The sequence below is a fragment of the Eubalaena glacialis genome, chromosome 20 (assembly GCF_028564815.1).
Source record: "Eubalaena glacialis isolate mEubGla1 chromosome 20, mEubGla1.1.hap2.+ XY, whole genome shotgun sequence".
Lineage (NCBI taxonomy): Eukaryota > Metazoa > Chordata > Mammalia > Artiodactyla > Balaenidae > Eubalaena > Eubalaena glacialis.
Genome location: NC_083735.1, coordinates 26,195,998 through 26,218,404, shown reverse-complemented (window position 1 = coordinate 26,218,404; position 22,407 = coordinate 26,195,998). Strand labels below are relative to the sequence as shown.

Sequence of the window (22,407 nt, the reverse complement as noted above, 5' to 3'; positions counted from 1 at the left end):
CTTCCGCCCTCACCCTGAGCGCGGGGTGCTGGGCCCGGGTGGGGCTCGACGCCCAGGTGAGGGGCGGCCCCACGGAGGGCGAGCACCGGCCGGCCCCGCGGACGGCCGGGAGCAGGGCCAGGCGCCCGGAGCGCAGGGCGCGGGCAGGCGGGGGCGAGGCGGCGGCATCGGAGGAGGAGAAAGAGAAGGAGGAGGAGGATCGCGGAGCCCCGGCCGCGCGGCGCACTCACCTGGGCTCTGGCCGCCCGCCGCGGGCGCGGGCTTCTTCCCGGAGCCTCGGTCCTTCTTGCCCTTCCCCTTGCCTCTGCCTTCTTTGCGCTCCGACATCTCGCCCGAGAAGTGCACGCTCTGCGCGGACGGCGCCCGGCGGAGGCGACGCGCGACAAGTTTGGTCCAAGGGCTGGGATCGGCTTTGGGAAAAGTTTGTCCCTCGAGGGCGGGTAGAACCACCGGCCGGGCTGCGGCGCGCGCGCTGCGCGGGGGGCGTCTCCTGTCGCCGGCGGGGAGCGCGGGGACGCGGCGTGCGGTCCGGGCCACCTGGGACTGGCGGTCGCGCTCGCTCTCGGGGCGGCTCCTGTCGCGCAGGAAAGTGCTCGGTTCCCGCCGCTGTCGGCTCCTGTCGCGGCCTCGGTCCGGCGCGCTCGCAGCCCGAGGAGGGAGAGGCGATCACCGTCCGGCCAGCGCTCGCGTCGCCCGGCAGCCGCCGTCACCCCGCTCCTGCCCTCCGCGCGAGCCCGGAGTTCGGACAAGTTGGGGGGAACTCCTCGCCGGCTCTTTTTCAATTGCCCCACCGCCAACCACCTCCCGCCCGCAGGTTGGACGCTGGCGCCTCCTTCTCGCCCTCCCCTGGCCTCGCCCCCTCCCTCGTCCCCGCCACACCCCCACCCCGAGGCGCGGACACGCCACCGGGAGGAGCCTGGGCTCGGCGCTCGCGGGCGCAGCCCCTTTCCCTCCCCGAGCCGGCCTGGGCGGGGGGCGGTGCGCGGGGCGGCTGCCGGGCACCCCCGACAGGGGTCGCTGGAAGCCGCGCGCAGCCGCCGCCGCCGCCGCCGCCGCGCCCGCGGGAGCCGAACCGCGCGTCCCGGGAAGATTCCGAGACCCAGGAAGGGATCCGGACCCGGGGCCCTCGCTCCTCGCTCCGCTTCCCCGCCAGGCAGCGCCCGGGAGGGCTGGTCCCTTCCCTCCAGCGCGGAGAAAATGGTGGAGACAAATTTTGCAGCTCCGACACCTGCCCGGCCAAATTAAGGCTCTGGAACCCGTGGGAAGGAGAGGAACGGCTGCTATTTTCTCATTAGAGTTTGGGGTTCCGTCCTTTCTTTAGTGAAAAACCCCACACGCACGTAGGGCAAAGATAAAACTCTGGGTGGAAGGGGGATGGAGTAAGGCGGCTGTGGATACACAGGAAGGGCTCGGGGGACCGTAAAGATGGTTAGATAAATCCATCTTCGTCGGTCTGCTCCTGGGATGTGTCTGTGTCCTGCCCTCATGTGTTTAACAACGTGCCTGTCAGACGTCTCATCTTCAGCTTTTCCTAAAAGAAATAATAATAACCTGGCCTCTGCTAAGGGGGAGGGGGGGTCTCCTAAACTGTAATCTCTCACTACAACTTAATTATTCAAGTTGTAACTAAACTGATAAAACCCGGGTTGGAAAGCGATCGACAATAAGATTACTGCACTAGCTAGAGTCACTCAGTTCTGCTGAGAAGGCAAGTACGGGGAGGTAAAGTGGAGAGACAGAACCAGAGGTCCTGAATTCGTCAGTGCTAGCTTTCTCCGATTCAAACTTCCCTCAGAACTGCGGGTGAAACCTACTTCGCCTTCCCTTGTCCTCCCTCTGGTGGAGAATTCTAAAGAGCAGTGAAATCCAGAAAACGTTAGCACCCTGCTGCGAAGGACAACAGTGAAAGGCCAGGGTAATCAGCACCGCGTAATGATCCAGAATCATGTAAAGCAAACGTTCTCATAGTTGTATGGCAGCTGTGGCTAAGTCAGAATGTTCATTTACAGTGACAGGCCCACGTGTTGTGTTCTGAGAGGTGAGTACCAGCCACCCATATGTGAAATTTACTTAGTCCTCTTTAAAAGTAATTTGCTCCTGATTTTCCATCCTCTGGGATTAATGCTAACTGAACCATTACCTACAGACAGCCTTCTTGGTATATTTTCCAAATGCCACCATTTAAATAAAGGTGAAATCTGGGGTGCCTTCTTGCTATGTATGTGGAAAGGGAGGGGGGACAAAAACAGTTATTTAAAAACTGTCCTAAATTAAGAATGATTTTATTCTCCTTTAATTTGTACTGTAATAGGAACCTAACTCTATTGGGTGGGTTAAGTCGTTAAAAGATATCTTAGCAGTAGTGCCATCATTTATTTTGAAAAATTTGATGTCCAAATATCTTCTGATAACCTTCCAACGAACACCACACATCAATTATACTGGGCCATAAAAACAGCAAAATCAGGGAGATTATGAATACTGAATAGCACTATAATATTCCACAGAGTCTAATGTAAACTGGAACTGAATGATGGCTGAAATAACTCTGCTTTCCCAGGTGGGGCCACTACTTAATAAACAGGAAAACAGCAAAACTCAGAAAAGGGGAGCCCTTTCAAAAAGGGTACTTTTTCTCCAGGATATGAGACCCTGTAAGGGCTTAGTATACAATTGCTACATGTTACCAGATACATCATTATTTTAGAACTGAAGGATAGAAAGCAGAAATGTATTTTGGAATTAAAAAATAAAGTTTCAGATCTTTCCAAATAAAACAGAAAGCCAGCTGGAAAACCCAATTTGAAATTGCCCTTAAATTATTCATCTCTATGGTCAGGAAGTTAGCAGATGAATTTGTTGTTGTTGTTGTTTTGCATTTTTATAAATCCTCGGAAATGATCAGAACAGGGATGGAGAAAGGAGGAAACCTTTCTTTGCTTTCTTGAAAATCAAAATATTAACCTCAATTTAGAAACAATGACATGTTTTCATGGTATCGTTTTATTAATTTGTTATGTATTGTTCAGCTCTTAGAGTCTGTATCATACAGGGTATATCAGCTCTCAGGTTATATATGTCAACTCCTGAAAACTAGAGTGGATATTTATAAATAAGCAACTTGAGAAATAAAGAAAGACAAAATGGAGCTCTTATATTAAATGACAGCTTATAATAAAGGCAATCCTGTGCCATAACACTTTTCTTTGGCTAGGCGTAACTTTTAGAAACACTCTTAGAATCCACAAAGCTGGCCAAATATACCCTTTCTCTCATTAATTCCCATTTGGAAAATACTCCAAGAAAATCTTAAAAAGAAAAAAAAATGAAAAGTGAAAGAACATTAACGTGAACATTTTTATATTTTTGCAAAATATTGTGCATACTGACAGTAATGGGAATTTCATTTTAAATTCTGCAAATAGATATCTTTAACTTTAAAAAAATGAAGTAACAAGATAATTTATATAGATTATTTTTTTAAACTTTGCAACAAATTGATTGTTAATAAAGATGCATGAATACAAAAGAAAATCTCCCTCACCAGAGCCAGCTCCAGCACGATCACTAAAGGCGCGTGACTTATTCACTAATTCACAAAGCATTTACTGAACTAAATGCTCGACAGCAGAGAAACAAAAAAAGAAAAAAAATTGCCCCATTCTCATGAAGCCAAAATAATATGAGAAAGGCATGAAAACAAATTAATTATTACAATACAAATGAAAAGCAGAGCCAGATAAGTTTTCCAGGGCCTGAAGCTCATAAGATTTGGGAGATCTTTTTAAAGGGAAAGAACACAAACTTAAAAATACAAATTTAGGTCCAAGACTGTTAAAGGGAGCCTTGGAAGTGAGAGGCCCTGAAGCTTCCTTAGCTTCATGGCAAATTCATTTCTAGTGATTCCAAGCATATTCCACTATCTGCACAATTATATACTAATTCAGAGATTAGATACTACTTTCACATACTATCACTATAAAGAGAAGACATTAACAGGCAGTCAAAAGGAATACACACTTTTTTTTTTTTTTTTTTTTTAGATTCCATATATATTATGTGTTAGCATACGGTATTTGTTTTTCTCTTTCTGACTTACTTCACTCCGTATGACAGACTCTAGGTCCATCCACCTCACTACAAATTACTCAATTTCGTTTCTTTTTATGGCTGAGTAATATTCCATTGTATATATATGCCACATCTTCTTTATCCATTTATCTGTCGATGGGCACTTAGGTTGCTTCCGTGTCCTGGCTATTGTAAATAGAGCTGCAATGAACTGAAACAAGCAAAGACTATAGTGTAAGGAAAATAAGATGAAAGCAGCTTTAAGAATTCACTAATCAGCAATTGTCCTGTATGTTTAGTTAGACTCTTAGAATAAACACGCAAGCTGAGTTTGTTAAACAAAAGGCTTCTGACCAACAAGATACCCTTGCAAAACTGGAAATGGTGTCCTCCGGTACATTTGGAAAATATTTAACAAAATTCTTAGCTAATCATATTCTGTCTGCTGTGAAGAGTCAGTTTGATAACAAATTGTGAGTTTAGAATCCTAAGAAAAATACTAAAAAGGTAACATTCAAACAACACTAAAATGAAATCTGTGTCTATGCTTTTCTGCTTTGTTTGTGTGACTTTTAAACATTATCCCACACCAATGACTGTTGTTATTATTATTATTGTTTATCATTATTATTAATGATAAGATTACTCTCATGATTGTAGGGATACATCATAGATTAAAAATGGATTATACAGCTGAATACTAGTGCCTACTTTCTTTTTGTGGACACTATCTGAAAAACAGGCCTAGTGTCATAAACCTCTTCTCTAATAGGGTGGAGATGTAAGACTTAATAGTCTTTGAAACGTTTTAATTTCTTTTAAGAAGAATACAATCTCATGCAGCTTTTTGATTTCTCTTTCTGACCTCCACACTAATTATTTATCTTTATCTTCCTCATCCCCTTGCAACACATACTTAAGATGTGTATGTGATACCAATACCTCATATATATATATATACATGCATATATGCATACACATATACATATGTAGATATACATGTGTGCATACATCTGTATTTGTGAGTGTATGAACGCATATGTGTGTGGGTGTATAGTTATTGCTTCTCTTTCCTCTACTGGAAATGAGACACACTGTATTTGAATGCGAATCTATAAAAGGTGGAGATCATATATCCTTTTATCCACTTTTTTCATATCGCTATCCATGAGAACTCTCAGCACCGTACTTTGCACGCAGTAAGCACTAAATGGTTTTGCATAGAATGAATTTAAACAGAATAGGATGAATATAAAAAGACTGGGTCTGATATTACCATTTCTATCAATCAATTACCAATCACCTACCCTGACAATCATCTTTGCCACCTCCTTTCTGCAGCCAACCCCTCCCCAAATCCTGTCATTTTGACTTGTCTCCTTTTATTTCTCATCACTAAGTACCACCCAAATTTAAGCCTTCGTCTTATCTTTGCTTTGATCATAGGAAAGCTTTCCACCTGGACTCTTGCTCCCTCCAATTATTTTGCTACTTGCAGCAGTCAGAGGAGTCTTTTTGAAACGCAGACTTAACCCAGCCATCCTTTGCTTCCCAGAACCATACCCAGTGTCCTTGAAGGGCTAGCCTGTGCCTAACTCCAGCCTGATCTCACTACGCTTCAACCCTCCCTCTCTATGCCTCATGCGTGAAGGCTTCTTTGCAACATGCCTCTAATGCTTGTCATTCTTTCCAGCCTCAGTGCCTTTGCACTTACTGTTTCCTCTGCGTGAATTTACCACACTTGGCCTAATTCCACTTCCTGCTCAGGCTCCAACTGAATTTCAGTTGCTTAGAAGGGCTTTCCATTACCTTTGAAAAGGATTTTAATCTCCCATCCCATTTTTACACCTCCTTCAGAACATTTCTTCCAGTTTGTAATGATTTTGTGTGTGTGATCTTTATTTTTACAAGGATTTTTTAAATGATTTTTTACAGTGTTTTTCTTATACAATGATCTGTTCCCACTGGACATTAAATTTTTTGAGGGCAAAGACTGACTATTTCATGTTCTATGTTATATCTCTAGCACTGTGCCTGTTTCATCATAGCCAATTACATACATTTAGTTAATTGGTGAATAAAAGAGGATAACTAGAATTGCTTTCATATGTATATGAGACTATACATACATATATGTGTGTATGCTTATGTTTATTTGGTCAAATTTTAAAATGATAATGATGCTTATGGTACCAGGCATGACATTTGGGGATAATTTCTGTTGAATAAGCCTTTCTAAGAACGGACATATAGAATAAGAATCTTGACTAATAGGTATAATTTCTCAAAATTTTAAGAGGTGAGGTGATAACTTCTGTGAAATGGTAGAATCCCAAGAAAATACTTACCTTTTTTTTTAAAATTGCCTCTGCAAATTTCACCTGTAGATTACATTTATTGGCTCCATTTCCTTCCTTGCATTTGTATGAGGTGTCAGAGAGACCCATAAAAGAGCTGGGTTTTAGCAAGGCTGTTCTAACAAAGTGATAATGGATGAAAACCTTTAAACACAGCATTGTTAACAGAGAGTTAAAAACCCCTTTCTAGCCTTGGCATCATACAAGGTTCCTATTCCCATAGGATTATTTTTCACTTAACACACTAGTGGTAAGTCCATATATAGTCATTTTAGCAAGTTGCACCCAGTAACCACCTTACAGTTATCTTTGAGTTTAGATTTAACTCCCTTAGTATTTTCCTCACTTCCCATCATGCATATCCATATAACAAAGGGATTTGTCCATACATGCATCGGGTTCAGATTCTGTGAACATCTAATATACAGCCCAGAGAGAGATTCAGATGCTTCGGTGTCTTTTAAGAGTCATCCCACAAGATACTCCAAGGTTAACATCTTTCCTTTCAAGAGTCACTTTATTCATTATTGTGAAAAGATTCACCCCTGCTAAATGTATAATGATGTTAAAATACAAATGTAAGGTCGGGAGTGATGAATTAGTACTTCAAATATTTGAACAGTGCGAATACTTTAACAGATCAACTCTGCTTTGGTATGTCCCAGAAGAGACACCTGGTAGAAAGCATTTCCAAAACAGATTATAGTATATAGGAAATTACTTCACAATGTCATCAGGATAACTGGTCTGTATGGAATGAAACCCTGACCCACAATGTTATGTACCTGGCCTAGGCATGTAATAACACCACAATTATTCTTTTTCCTTCCTTCTCACATAATTCCTTCTAACTTCCTTACTAAATCTTTATGAACACTACCCTCCCCGCCTTTTTTTTTTTCAGCTCCTGTTCAAGTTAGAGCCCAATACTTCATATATCTGACTTGACTAGGGATTTTTAGTTTTGAGCTCAGAGCCAAAAGTGAAGTTCTCAGTGGAATGTTACAGTCATCTCCACCCCTGGACCCCAGCCTAGAATTCTAGTTCCTTTGCAACGGACCAACTTTCAACATACTAGATGTTTGGGAAATTTTGTGTATGTGTGTGTTAAAAAATTTATATCTTTCACTTCTCATTCATTTGGGAAAAGAATTTCACAAGTATTAACAACTCAAGAAAGCAATTCATCTCGTAAAGATGATTTAGCAGAATAATTAGATAACTTGACAGAAACTAAATGACCATCCAAAAAATAACTGATGACCAACCATGCAGAAGATTACATTCTTATGGAAAATGCTGTCTTTTCTGCTTAATCATAAAGACTGTGTTTGTTCCAGCTCTTTCCCATAAATACAAGATGGAGACCACCTAGTTCAAATGGTCCAGGAAACGCTGGTCTTGCCTAGGGTCTTACTCAGCATGTAGGGTTCTTTAGAGTCCCGAGAAATTCTGGGGGTGATCCTGGAAACTAGATATTCAACTGAATGTCTAAGAAATATGTTTGGATTAGTATTTGTGAGTGATCTTTGTTCAGTCTTAGAGCAGACTGAACTCTTTAAGATCCTGTTAAGCAGATACATTCAGGCACAAAAAATTCTGTCAGTCCATCTGGGACTTCTGTCTTCAAGACCGACCAAAACCAGCCCTGGTATTGTAGGTAGGAAGAGAAAGTCACTTTTACTTAAGTGGCAATTATCTTGCTTCGGAATTACATCATCTTTTTTTTTTTTTTTTTTTTTTTTCCTGTTGTAGTTGTTGTGGTTTCCAAAAGATCGTCTAACAGAATGGGGTGGAAATCCACTATCACTTTTATTTTCATAATAATAAGTAGACCCCTGAGAGCCCACAATGTACTAGGGTTTACATCAGTGTGTGTTTATTATGGGTACTAAAACTATACAGTATTTCTAGCTCAGAAGTGCAAGCTAAAGAACTTAATACATATTTTCTCAACTCATTGTTTTCTTTTAAAATTTACTTTTTTCCTCTTCCCTGAGAAACTTTCATTAAACTATTACCAATTCTTTCCCTCCCTTGTCCTACTGCTGAATCCGCCCTGACAATCTCTGATGCCAGGTCACTCCAATTACCCAATTTTCTCCATGAACATTATCTTTCCCTGTTCTAACAAAGAAGCCAGAACAAAAAAACCTCTCTTAACCCTTCCTTTCCTTTTATGACCAAACACTTTCAGTTCTTTTTTATCAGCTCACGGAATCCACCTGTTCCCCCAACTCACCACCAATCTCATGGAACTGCTCAGAATTCACCCGTGCCTTCCTTATTGTCATATGAAGTGTCGCCCTCTTAGTCCTTATGCCTGGGGACACTGATACACACATCATCTTGAAACCTTCTCCTGGAACTCATAGGAATATCTCGGTGGCAGAACTTTCTGTCTCTTTTTCCCAATTCTTTTTTTTTTTTCTACCTATATCATAAATGCTGGCTCATGGCCCAATATTTAAAACTCTTTTTCTTAACTACATGATAATCCTAGAAAAATATCATTCACTACCACTGTATCAAATTTTGATAATTCACAAATGTGTGTGTGTATAATTCTTTTTCTACACTCCAAGCCTCAATTTCCACTACCTTAAACTGACCAGTTTGTTCATTCCCATCCCTCTCCCCCCTCCCGCCCCCCCAGAACCAGACATGGTTCAAGATCAGAAACTAGGTGTCATCCTTCATTTTTCTCCTCACATCCTCCTTTCCTCCCCTGATTCCAGCCATTTGATGCCCCAGTCCCAGCGCTCTTATCTGAAGCAGCTTTTATCCTCATCACTTGTCTCCTTTGCTTCTCCCCTGAGCTGGGTCCTCAGTCATTCTTTGACTGACCTTTTTTCAAATACCCTTCTTACTGCTTCAGCTTCCATTCTCACACCCAGCCATCCTCCTTCCAGCTACCGGAGTTAATCTTCTAAAATACAGCTATTATCTTGTCATCCTTTATGTAACATTTCTATGGAGTCCTGTTGCTATAAAGTTGCAACTTCTCCTTAGAGGGTAGTCAGGTCCTTCCCAATTCAAGTGCTGCATAAATATTCAACCTCTCTTCTATCTTCCCCCAGTAGTTGGTGTACTCTGCTCACACCGAACTATATCTTTTCTTACTTCTATGCCTTTAACTCTGTTTTTCCTTCTCCCTAGAATTTCTTTCCTTTTTCTGCCTAGCAGGCGGACCCAACTCAAAACTCACCTTTTCTATTTTTCCCTGATGCTCCCCTCACAATCGCTGCTGCACATATGTCTTCCTTATATGTCTCTTGAGCTCAGCACCTTTATTACTATCATTATTTGTTTTCAAGCCTGTTTCCCTGCTCTGCAGGAAAGATGCCTCAGGAATCATCTCTAGTTCCATAAAGTACACATCTGACATATGTATATTAAAATGCATAGACTATAAATGTGTTCAAAGAATCCCCAATTTACATTTAATTCAACTTCAGAGTGATTGAGTAGCAGTTGAAGGGCTTTGAAATCTTTCCAAATTTAACTTTTTACTCCAACGCAAAGGGGACTTTCGCTAAGTAATTACAACTTTTCCAAGCTCTGCAGCTGTATGAGCCCAATCTTAACTGACTTGTTCAACCAGAGTTACAGTTAGCAGGATTCAAGAACAAGGCTTGCTGGTTTCTACCACTACATTTTTGTGTACTGAAATCCATTTAAGCCCCCTTGTTGACCTACTCTATGTCTTACTTGCCCATATTAAAAAAAAAATCTTGTATAATAATATCAATACTTGTTACACATTAACCATCATAATGAGGTATTATAAAGTTCAACTCATCCCTTATCTGTAAATTCCTCTATAAAGAAAAATAAGTTTATGATGTAGAACCTTCATCTTGATTTCTGAAAACTTTAATGATAACTCTGGAAGGGAGAAGGAGTGTCCCTTTATATAGTTGATATTTTTTGATTGCTTGAAATAGCCTCCATCTCAGAGACTGCTGGTAACTCTGCAGCCCCATCTACCATCCCCCACTCTCTGCTTAAGTGTCTGAGAGCCTCTGAGGGTCACAGTCTCCACCTTGGACCTTAGATGGAAGCCTGTCTTCAAGAAAGCACCAATGAACTGGACAGAGCTTTGAATTCTGACTCTGCTGCTTCACAGCTGGCTCCTCATCTGTAAGAGGGGGACTATACTACCAATTGTAACAGATCACTGGGGTGGATTAGATGAGCTCACGGGAGTCGTGTCCAGCCTACAGGAGGCGCTAGAGAAATGGCACCTCAATTGGTCGTCAACTGTCCGCTGACTTCTAGCTGCTGTTGCGCCTATCGAACATCTCTGAGTCCAGGCCAACTTTACTAAAAGAAGCATTTTGCCAAAAGGATAGGTGATTTTTTTTTTTTTTTTTTTTTTTTTACCATTCAGTAATGACTGAATAGGTAATTCTGAATTACCCCAGGCCATTGGCACTTAAGGCTACAAAGAATAAGTAAAACTAATGAAAATCAGATATTTTTATGGATTTGAAGTTTTCACCACACCGCTCCTAATTCACCTCCTCTCATCATCCCTTTCTGGGTTTTCTGTAGGACAGATGACTCTTCACTGGCTCAGTGGAAGGCAGCAGAGGGGAAAATGAGGTAAAAAAGGAAAACTAGTATTTGAATGAGTAGAATATTTAGTAGAAGATTTTATAAGTAGAATTTTAATTCTAATCACAGGATTCCTGTCCCCTCGTTCACATACCCTGTATGATCCCCTCTTCTTGAGTATGGGGAGGGGGGGACCTATGGATATTACGGGTTATGGCTCCTGTGCTTAGGTTATCAATCAGTTGACTCTGAGTTAATCCAGAAGGTGGGTCTGACCTAATCAGGCGAGTCCTTAAAAGGAGGGCTGAGCCTTTCCTGAAGAGAAAGATCATCCTACTGACTCTGAAGAAGTAGCTGCCATGTAATGAGAGGGTCACACGCCTAAGAGTGGAGGGTGGCCTCTAGGAGCTTAAAGCAACCTTGGCTGACAGCCAGCAGGAGAACAGGGACCTCAGTCCTACAACCACAAGGAACCGAATCCTGCCAACAGTGTTGATGAGCCAGGAAAAGGACCTGAGCTCCAGCTCAGAACACAGCCCAGTCGATGGCTTGATTTCAGCCTTGTAAGACCCTAAGCAGAGGACCTAGTTACGCCCTGCCCAGAATTCCGGCCGACAGAACTGGGAGCTGATAAATGAGTGTTGCTTTTGGGTGCTAAGACTGGGGTGATCTGTTACAGAGCAATAGTAAGCTAATGCAGTTATAAAAACATCTTAATTTATACAGTACTTTAGAAAGCAGATATTGAAGGGGCTGGAAAATGACAAATGGGAAGAAAGTCTGGAATCTGCAGTGACTCTCCCCGCTCTGCCACTTCCTAGCTCCATGGATTTGGGGAGTCACTTAACTTCCCCAGCCTTAATTTTCCTTGTCTGTAAAATGAAGGGCTGAATGATGGACAAGATGCCTCCAAGGTGCTTTTATATTTTACATCCTTAGATGATAAAACTCTTATTTTTTGAGAGTATAAAACAAGGCACATGGGGAAGTAATGTAGAAACTTTCACAGATGGCAGCTCAAACCCAACTCAGAAATCCTAGCTCCTCTATTTGTAGACCATCCTGTCTCCAACCCATTCTCTGAGCTTCAGCCAGACTCACAGGCATTAAATGGACTCCAAGAAGGTTTATAAGCTTCACCCACAGGTCCAAAGGGGATCTGAAGAACTGTGGCTTTTTTCTATGTTTGGAGGGTAGGGGGTTGTTTTTATTTCTCACAGGGAGATTTTTGGTATATGTTTTCTGCCAAAATAATCAGTAAGATAAAGCACCTGCCATGGAGATGAATGCTATATAAACTTTGATGTGCATCCATGGTGGACATAAAAAACTTTTCTATAAATAATAACAATTTAACTCAAAAATATATCACAGCCTAAGGATTCTTTAGGGAAATGTATATATGTTCCTAAGGAAGGTCCATGGTCCTGAAGAAGCAAAATTTTTGGCATGGATAAGAGAGACGTTTAACAGAGCTGTTTCTGCTCTAGTACATAAGTTTTTATCTGTTGATCTGTACAAATAACCCAAATGGAAACTTCCTTATGAGACAGAAAAGTAGAGTGAAATGTTTCAAGTCCACAATATCAGCTGGAATGAAATTATAGCTGTGTCGTTTAGAAAGCGGTTCCTTTCAACAAGATTTACTATGTTACTATGACTAGATGAATTTATCTCCTTTTCCCAAACTTATTAAAGCATAAAACACTTCCCTAAAGCCACTTTGGCTCAAATGTGTTTTTCAAGGAAAGTTGTGGTATGCATTAACTAATTCCAAGAAACCAAAGTAATCTAAAACTTTCAAATCCTGGAACAATCTCAAAACGCTCAATAATAGAACATGCTTTAACTCAGCTCACAGATTATCTATATAGGCAACATAGAATGGATTCTGAAAGACCATAGTGAGCCTGATTTTGACAGACTGAACCCCAATGCTGAAGGAAATGTTGGAAGTGAGATCTGGGCTATCCAGTTTGGTCTATAGACATTGATGAAATTGTCTATGCAATCAAACATCAATGTTTTTGTAGACAGAGTATCAAATCATCAATAAAGGCCATTCATGAAATATCCCTAGGTGTTTTAATGGGATGATGGAGCTGATATTTAACTGGACTTATATGCCTCTAATCACCCTTCCCCGTGTCTTGAAAATATCTGCAAACTAAGGTGGAAAATGTGAAACCAGTAAAACTTAAGCTTCATGGCTCCACACTTGCAGGAGTCCCTTCCAAGGGCTGTAACTAATTTTGTGTTAATAATTTTCTTTCTTTTTTTTTTTTTTTTAAGGCTGCACCGTGTGGCATGCGGGATCTTAGTTCCCTGACCAGAGATCCAGCCCCCTGTACTGGGAGCACAGAGTCTTAACCACTGGACCGCTAGGGAAGTCCCAATTTTTTTAAAAGGACCTCCAAAACTAACTCCTCTTTAAAGGAGACTATAAATACATTTTGAGGAATATAGTAAAAAGGCAGACAAGTTTAACAGTTAGGGTTTACCATATTGACATTGGACTAAATAGTTGGGTTTTTTTCCTTTTAACTTTTCAAGTCATGGTTTTTGCATCTCAACCCTGAATGATTGAGATCATCCTCCTATTCTCACTTCAGAGAGCAGCTCTGTTTGCCACGCTTTGAGCACATGGGTTTGTAAAGCTCATTCAAGAGTTTCAGGGTAAGGGGCACATGGCTGACAAAGGGAATTGAGTGATTTGTACCTGTTATGTTGAAAATATTTGATGGGTGATGAATGAGCCTATTTTCTAAAGTGTTCAGTTAATTAACTGTTCAATTTTGATAGATCCTAACCCTAATATTTTTCTCTTTAAAATTGCTAAATGTATTATTTTTAAGACAATTATTTTGGGATAGAGTTAAGTGAAGAATGCCAATGGTAATAAAACAGTATTAATTCAAAAGAGATCGTGCCAGCTCTACATGATTCCCTGGTTCTTTCAAAGGAGGAAGATAACACAAGTTAGTCATTCAAGCTAAACTGACTAAATTAATCTAGTCAAAACATTTAACTTGTCCAATGCAGACCTAGCCTAAAATTAGAATATAGAGGTATTTTATAGCTACATGACGAATCCAAATCACATTAATCTTACTTAAATTTCTAGAGTTTCATATCCTGATTACATGCTATTTCCAAACAGAGTTTAATCTTATACTTTCAAGGTCAAGCTCTTAACAGCAGTAATGGTTTTTTGTTGTCATTGTGGGTAATGACGTCTTCAAGCGTAATTATCATAGGAAATTGCGTATTTCTTCTGTTGTTTGTAAACATGTATTTATATATACACAAGACAACATTTGTTATTTCTCCCAACGCTGTGGATCTAAACTATGAAAGATCAAGAAAAAGTGTTACTATGTGGAAAGAGAAACAGGTTTTTTTTTTTTTTTCAGGTTTTAGAAAAACATCAGCAAGCCATGCCAACATGTAGTAAATTAAGACATAGGTTGTATCTACAGAACACCAAAACATACAAATGAAAATAAGAATTAGCAACTTAGAGAAATGTTTTTCCTAGACTATGGAAATTATCTACAATTTTTGCTTTTGGGGGAAATTTCTTTTTAATTTATGCAGAAGTGATTTACTTCTTAAGGCATTATAAAAATTAAAATTTTAGCATAATCATGAAGAAATCATATCTAGTCATGAAATGAAAATTTTGTTGGGAGACCTTCCACATACAAGCCTTTAAAGACAATTCTTCATAAAATTTCTATTAATATACGATCAAGTGAGCCCGCCATGAATCACAAAAATAAAGATTCCCTTTGTAACCGAAGAGAAATTGGAATGAAAATAGCATTATCTACAATGTCGATGATAATTTTTTAAAATGATATATCTTAAAGCACATGTTTCTAAAAGAGAAATTCTAATACCATTATGAGCAGCTTGATAAATACAGCTGTTTTCATCTTACTTAGAAAAAACCCTTTTTCTCCAAGTTGGTTTAATTGCATTTCAAGTGAAAACGTGTTTTGTTCTCATTAAGCATCATTTTAATTTCTGATAGGAAATCACAGGCACTTTTAAATAACAGCACCTTAACTGCAAGGACAGTTAAAGAAAAAAGCAAACATTTTGAAAACATTTGAAACACGTATTAGCTTCAATCAGGCAGATAGTAGAACCTTGGGAAATTTTCTGGTTTATAAGAAAAGTGGATATAAGCCAAGTTAGCTTGTGGACATATTTGAAGAATGTTTGATGATCTTTGGTAAACACAAGCTCTGATTAAACCATATTCCTAATAAATATTATTTCTTGAAATTTTAGCTGAGTTGCTGATACACAATTGAATCAAGGCTCTGCTTGTTTTGTGTGTATATATATATATATATATATATATATATATATATGATCTCTGAAAAAGAAAACGTTTATTGCTTGCTATGATAATTGATTACTGATAGAGCAACCACACATTCTAGTAGGCCGGGACCATCTTGATTTATACCTGTGGTTCAGGTATAATTACTAATAGCACCTTTGTTCACTCTCAAACAATCCTTGTATTGGTCCATAAATTATAGTCACTCTAGTTGTAAAGTATTTTTGTTTAAGGAATTTTCTTTGTTTATTTTTGGTCATCACTAATGTAGCATTGACTTGTATCCCAGGTATTGTGCTAAGTGTTCCATATGTCACTATGTCATTTAACCTTCAGAATAATTCTATGAGGTAGGTCTTATTTTTCACTTTATCACTTTTAGATGCATAAATTAAAGTTGAGAATTTCAAAATTCTATACTTTAAAAAGTTACCTAAGACTGTGTCTATGCAATACCCTTAGTAATACTAAAACCATTTCAAAAGTTTAAAAGAGTTTTAGGTATTTGAGCATGCAATATCCTTTTACACTGCCCCAATAACATTTGAAAATGGATTTTTTTATTCAACTTGCATAATTTCCCTTTTTTAGATTCTTCTTTTATAACATTGGCTGAAAATCTTTGGCCAGTAAGAAGCTTCACTTTTCTTATCTATATTATCAGAGCAATCTCTCCTCTGAATGCAATTAATGTTTAATTGCTTTTTATGAAAAAAAAAGAAAAAAAAAAGTAGAAAGAAACATAAAAATGGACAGAATACAGTGATTTTCTTGGAAGTACTTATAAGTGACTGGGGTTTTACTCTCCTTAATTAGGAAAACTTCCAGCAGATGAAAGGGTATTCTCAATTTCCTTCTTTCTCTCATTCTCTCCCTTTTTCTAGATTTGTTTTTCAGAATTTTCACTGAAATGTCATGGTTAGTACTTTCCTGGTTTTCTCATTTCCACTAAATCACAGATAGCATTTCCCAAATACAACTTTTAAGCCCCAAATACCCAATTGCTATTGATACGTAGTTTGGTTTGGGGATATAAAAATACTCACTAGAAGTAAATGCCTAACTTTTACTAAGACAACTTTGCACAATCTCATTTGTGAATCTGGTTACCAAAAAACTTCGTATGTCGAATGGGGATGGAACTGAGGGGAAGGAGATACGAATGGAGATATACATCAATTCTAATTGAGAGACTGGAAGACTACATGATGATCAAAGTCATTTTCAGCCTAGAAATTAAACATCTTAATTTATTGTTGAAAATGGTGTTTGGAAGTATAGGCTCTGGACTATTCTATAAAGTTATAGTTGTCACACTTAAGTGTCAGTCAATTTTTTAATGGACTAGTCTGTCTCCCATGTTTCTATTCAAATTGCAAACTGAGGCCGGGATTGGAGTAAGCCATACAATTCTCCACCAGAAAGATTTCAGTGAAAGTTATACAGGGACCAGTCACGTGGCGAATTAAAGCCATGATGTATTCCAGCTCTCTATTGTCTATTCAATTGGTGGGGGAGCGAGAACTACTCTGAAAAAGAGCAAAGATAAAAAGAACCACATGACAACCTACGAGTAGCGTTGCTATCACTAATTCAGGTTTTAAAAAATCAACTTCTATTATATATATAATATATATATAACATATATTTAACATGTATGTATGTTGTCATATATAATGTAAATATATATATACACACACATATATACATATATATACTTATACTATATGATTAACTGGATGCAAATGACTGGATACAAATAACTGGATACTTCAAGGTTGCTTGCTTGAGAAAGCAATCTCCCAGGTGCAATCCTATCTAACAATTTGTTCACATAGTCAACACTTAACTGCATACCTACTATGTACCATGCTTTGTTCTGGATTACAGGGACACAGGGGTGAGTGAAACGAAGCACTATACTCATAAAGCAATAAACATTATACTCAGGCAATAAACAACTAAACTAAATGTATAACCACAGGCAATACTTTCAAGTGGTCACAAGTGAAAATCACAACAGTGAAAGGGGGTAGAGAAGAGCAGAGGGTTGGCGATTTTACACAGAGTGGTCAGGGAAGGGTTCCCTCAAGAGGTAAAAGTTAAGGAGAGACTTCAGTGATGCTCAGGAGGGAGTCATGTTGGGATCCGAGGGATAAGCATCCCAAGGGAAAAGCACAGCAGTAATAAAGGTCCTAAGGCAGGAATAAGCTTTGATGCGATAGAGGAAGAGCAAATGTGCCAGTGGGGCTAGAGCAGCATGAACAAGGGGAGGGTGGTAGAAGATGACCCATCTTATGGGCCTGGGAGACCACGGGAAGAAATTCGAATTGAACTCTAAGTGCGTGTGAAGTCATCAGAGCGTTTTGTGAAGGAGAATGACATGATCTGATTTATACTTTTTAAAGACCACTCCGACTACTACATGGAGAACAGACTGTAGGGGGAAAAAAGTGGAAGCAGAAAGACTAGTTAGAAGTTAATTATAACTATCCACTTGAGAGACAATGGTGACCAAGACCGAGTGACAGCAGAACTGGTGGGAAGTGAGTGGATTATGCATATCTTCTGAAGGCAGAGCTGGCGAGGTCTGCTGAGTGAGAATTGTATGGGAGTGTAAAGAAAAGAAGAGAAACGAAGAAAGACTATTAGACTTTCACCTGAACAACTGGGTAAAAGGTTGTGACATGTTGAAATGGGGACCAATTGGGACAGAGTGGGATTTGGTGGGGAGGAGAGATTAAAAAAAAAAAAAATCAAGAATTCTGCATTAAGTTGTTAAATTTCAGATGTCTGTAAGTCCAAGTGCAGGTCCCAATTGGGTACTTCCTGGAGCTCACAGGAAAGGTTGCAGCTAAATATATAAATTTGAGAGTTATCAATACATAGATGGAATTTAAAGTCATGAGACAGGGACTGCCCTGGTGGTCCAGTGGTTAAGACTCTGCGCTCCCAATGCAGGGGGCCAGGGTTCGATCCCTGGTCGGGGAACTAAGATCCCACGTGCTGCAACTAAGCCCGTGTGAGCCACAACTAGACAAGCCCACACGCTGCAACGAAGACCCAGAGCAGCCTAAATAAATAAATAAAAATTAAAAAACAAAAATAAAGTCACAAGACAGGATTTCTTTGGTAGAGTGTGTAATTACAGGAGTAGAGGATTGCAAATGAAGTCCTGTAGCTTTCCGACATTTAGAGATCAGGAAGAAAAGAGAAAGCAAGAAGAGGAATCTGAGATATAAAGACAAGGAATCGAGGGGAAAAACCAGAGAGGTGAGGTATCCCCAAATTCAAGGGAATAAACTACTTTAAGAAGAGACTAGGTCAGTTGCTGCTGGTTATTTGGGGATGATGGAGTCTCAGGATAGTTCACTGGATTTTGCAAGGTGGAGGTCATGGTTGACCTTGACAGGAATAGTTTTGTTGGACTTCCAGTTAGTAATGGGGACTTGGACCCACGTGTTCATCACCTATGCATGCCATGCCAGGCAAACTCTAAGAGAGCCCTCAATCTACCTCCTGGTATTTACACCCTCCTGTAATACACTTACCTTGAGTGAGTGCTTCTATCCAATAGAATGTGGCAAAAATGATAAGATGTCACTTCTGTGATTAGGTTACATAAAATAGTGATTTCCATCTTGCTAGCCGACTCTCTCCATTGCTGGCTTTGATGAAGCATGCTGCCATATGGAGAGGACCATGTGGCAAGGGACTGAGGGTGACTTCTGGCCAACAGTCACTAAGGAGCGGAGGCTCTCAGTTCAACAGCTCATAAGAAACTGAAACTTCCAATCATTAGCCAAGCATACAAGAGGATGCCTTTGAGCCTTTCCATGAGACCCCAGCCCTGGCAAGCACCTTGACTGTAGCCTTGACCCTGAAGTAGATCCAGCTAAGCCATGCCAGAGCAATCCTGACCTACAGAAATTCTGAGATAATTAATGTGTGTTATTTTAATCTGCTAAATATGTAGTAATTTGTTACAAAGCAATAGATAACTAATACACTTTTTGAAATGCCACTAAGGTGAGGGTAAGGAAAAGAATAAAATGGGTATTAACCCACAAGGAAAGGAAAGAAAAGCTAGAAGAGATAAAAGTAAGTAGATAAGATATATCCAAATTTTGTAAGATGGGAAGTTGATGGATATGTAATAACTAACTTAGTAAAGCCACAAAAGCTGTTCCTATAAAGGAGAAAACCAATGAAAGGAAAATGGGTCCATGCTAAAGAACTATAGAAAGGCTCTGGAACAGGAAGCATCAGGCACACAGGAAGTAAGGGCGAAAGGGGGGCAGTGTGGTACTGAAAACAGAAGGACTGAATGAATGAAAGTATGAGTAAGAAGCATTTAGATACACAGGTCTACTCCAGTACCTTGAGTAGCAGATAACTCCATAGCCTAGAAGAAACTTCAAACAGTTCTTCACTCAAGTTTTCTGTGATAAATCCACCTGTACAGCCCAACTATAGCTAAATATTAGGATTAAATTTTTTGGTGGAAAAAACGTTTCCTGGTTAAAAATAGAAGTTGAAAACCCATGATTTTGATGGTAATTCTGATGGAATGTGCAAGTGAAAGTCTATGTGGGTAGAAGCAAAAGACAGTTACTAGCCCAGGTTTGTAATCATAACCTTCCAAACATGCATTGTCTGGGAATCGATGGGAAAAACACAGAATAAATGGAACACATGCATATGACATAATGGGAGAAGGAGTAAAAAATTACTCTGGGTTTAAAGATTGGGTAACTAAGAGAACTGAGCTTCCATAATAGAAGCTGCTGAATTTGGTTTTAGACCCTTGGACATTGAGATACAGGACTTCAGCTGGCAACTGGAATGCTTTTTGTTTCACACCATGAAAAAGACTTCAGATCTAGAAAAATGATAGGAAAAATATCTTTAAGGACAAGCATGTAGAGACAACTTAGACGAAAAAAATCCCAGGGAATAGGACCCAAGAGAGAGAAAGAGGGGTAATCAGGAAGGTAAGGAGACAATCAGAGGAGTTTGCTGTCATAGAAGAAAGAATTTTAAGAAAAGGGAGGTAAGCAATGTTAATCATTGCTGAGAAACAAGGAAGAATAAAAAACTGGGGAAAATTCTTTAATACAGAAAAAACTTTGAAAAGTCTGACGTAGGGTACCATGGGGCCGAGATAAAAGAAAGAGGGGAGAATGATGAAGAAAAGGAAACATGAATATAGATCTCCTGTTCTCAAGCCTTTTTTATCTCAAAACTCCTTTTCACTCTTAAAAGTATTCAGGACGCCCAGAGAGCTTTTGATTTTGTGGGTCATATCTACCAGTAGCTATGATCAGCCTACTAGAAAGATAGATAGTATCAGCCTACTAGATAGATAGTACCAGCCTACTAGAAATTTAAAACAAAGGAAGACATTTTCAAATTTATTAATTCATTTAGAAGTAACAATGCTGGCTCCATTATATGTTAACATAAATAACATCATTTTATGAAAAAATACCCACATTTTCCCAAATAAAAATAATTTTAGTGAGAAGAGAGCTTTCGTTTACAGTTTTGTAAATCCCTTTAATGTCTGGCTTAATAGAAGACAGCCGGATTCTCCTATCTGCTTCTGCATTCAGTCTGCTGCAATATTTTGTTTTGGTTGAAGTATATGTAGAAAATCTAGCATCAGATGGATAGGTTACAGAGGGGACTTCTTGAAGAGTGTCAGGACCCCTAGAGGTCCTCAAACCACGTGTTGAGAATTCTGATGTAGGGAACTTCTTTGAGAAATTTAACAATGAAAATAGACAAATTGGGTGGCAACTCAAGGGAGTATCAGGTTTGAAGGAAGGCTTCTGAGTTCATTTGTTTTTAAGAATAAGGAAAACCTAAGGATGTTGGTAAGTCCAATGGAAGGGAAGGAGACAAGAAAGGGAAAAATAGAAGATACAGAAGAGAAATGGTAAATCTCAACGGATCCCAAGGTCCCAACGGAGGACAGAAGTGAAGGGATGGGGCGCAGGGTGGCAACTTTAGCCTTATAAAGAGGAGGTGCTAACTTTTCCTCCTGATACAAAAGCATGAGCAAGGATAAGTGGTCCCATAGAGAAAATCCATGGCAGTGAGAACATGGTAACTGCTGAAGATGAGGAAAGGTGAGGCACCTTCAGTCTTTTCAGCCAAGAATGAGATACAGTCATTTGTGGAAAGTGAGTAACGTAGGAGCGATACTGGAGACTTGAGGAAACATGGCTGGGGTGGGAGTGGGGTTAAAAAGAGAGAAATTAAAATCATGATTAGATGAGCAGCATATGTGGAGATACACAGCAAGTGCTCCGTCCATAATGCGTGCCCATGAAATGTTCTCTTTAAATAAACGAATGGGCATTGAAGAGGGGTTCTCAGTGGAGGACACCAGGCAAGGTAGCATGACTCTCTGGTGATCTTGTTAGTGGCTGAGGTCCAGCACAGCTGGACACACTTCTGCTTCCTTGGGGTGACTTCACAGACTCTCGCTGATGTGGAGTAAGCCCAAGTCACATGGGAAATATTCACAAGAGAAATGGACCTCTGGGTTTGTCAATAAAACATGATCCTGTAGTGCGTGTTCTCATCTTCTTCTGAACATAATTCAAGCAAGCACTATACTCATCTGTCACTTATTTCAGGAAACCTCTTTCCAACTGTCTGTCATGTACTTATCTATTTAAAAAAATTTTTATTTTATATTGGAGTATAGTTGATTAACAACGTTGTGTTAGTTTCAGGTGTACAACAAAGTGATTCAGTTATACATGTACATGTATCTATTCTTTCTCAAATTCTTTTCCCATGTAGGTTGTTACGTAGTATTGAGCAGAGTTCCCTGTGCTACACAGTAGGTCCTTGTTGGTTATCCATTTAAAAAATAGCAGTGGGTACATATCAATGTCATATATTTATTAATATGTCTTATATTTACCTAGAGAAGGAGGAAGCTGGAGGTAAACTAAAGGAGTTTTTCTAACTAAAATGAATTGGGCACACCCAGCATCACTTTCAACTGAGAGGGTTAAAGGAGCCATTTCATTCCACACCTTCTTTAGA

The 22,407-nt window shown here is 39.8% G+C and overlaps 1 protein-coding gene across 5 annotated transcripts in view; it reads right to left on the bottom strand.

Annotated features, from left to right (window-relative positions):
- The window catches only part of NRG1 (neuregulin 1), a 1,020,731-nt gene that overhangs the window by 209,517 nt on the left and 788,807 nt on the right, over positions 1 to 22,407 (bottom strand). For 4 of the 5 annotated variants that reach the window (XM_061177424.1, XM_061177425.1, XM_061177426.1 and 1 more), the window contains exon 1: positions 231 to 797. The exons of the other annotated variant lie outside the window; for it this stretch is intronic. In XM_061177424.1, coding sequence (XP_061033407.1) covers positions 231 to 327 — 97 coding nt within the window. In that variant the 5' untranslated portion in view covers positions 328 to 797. Of the gene's footprint in view, positions 1 to 230; positions 798 to 22,407 lie in introns of those variants that run through there. 5 annotated transcript variants of the gene reach the window in all.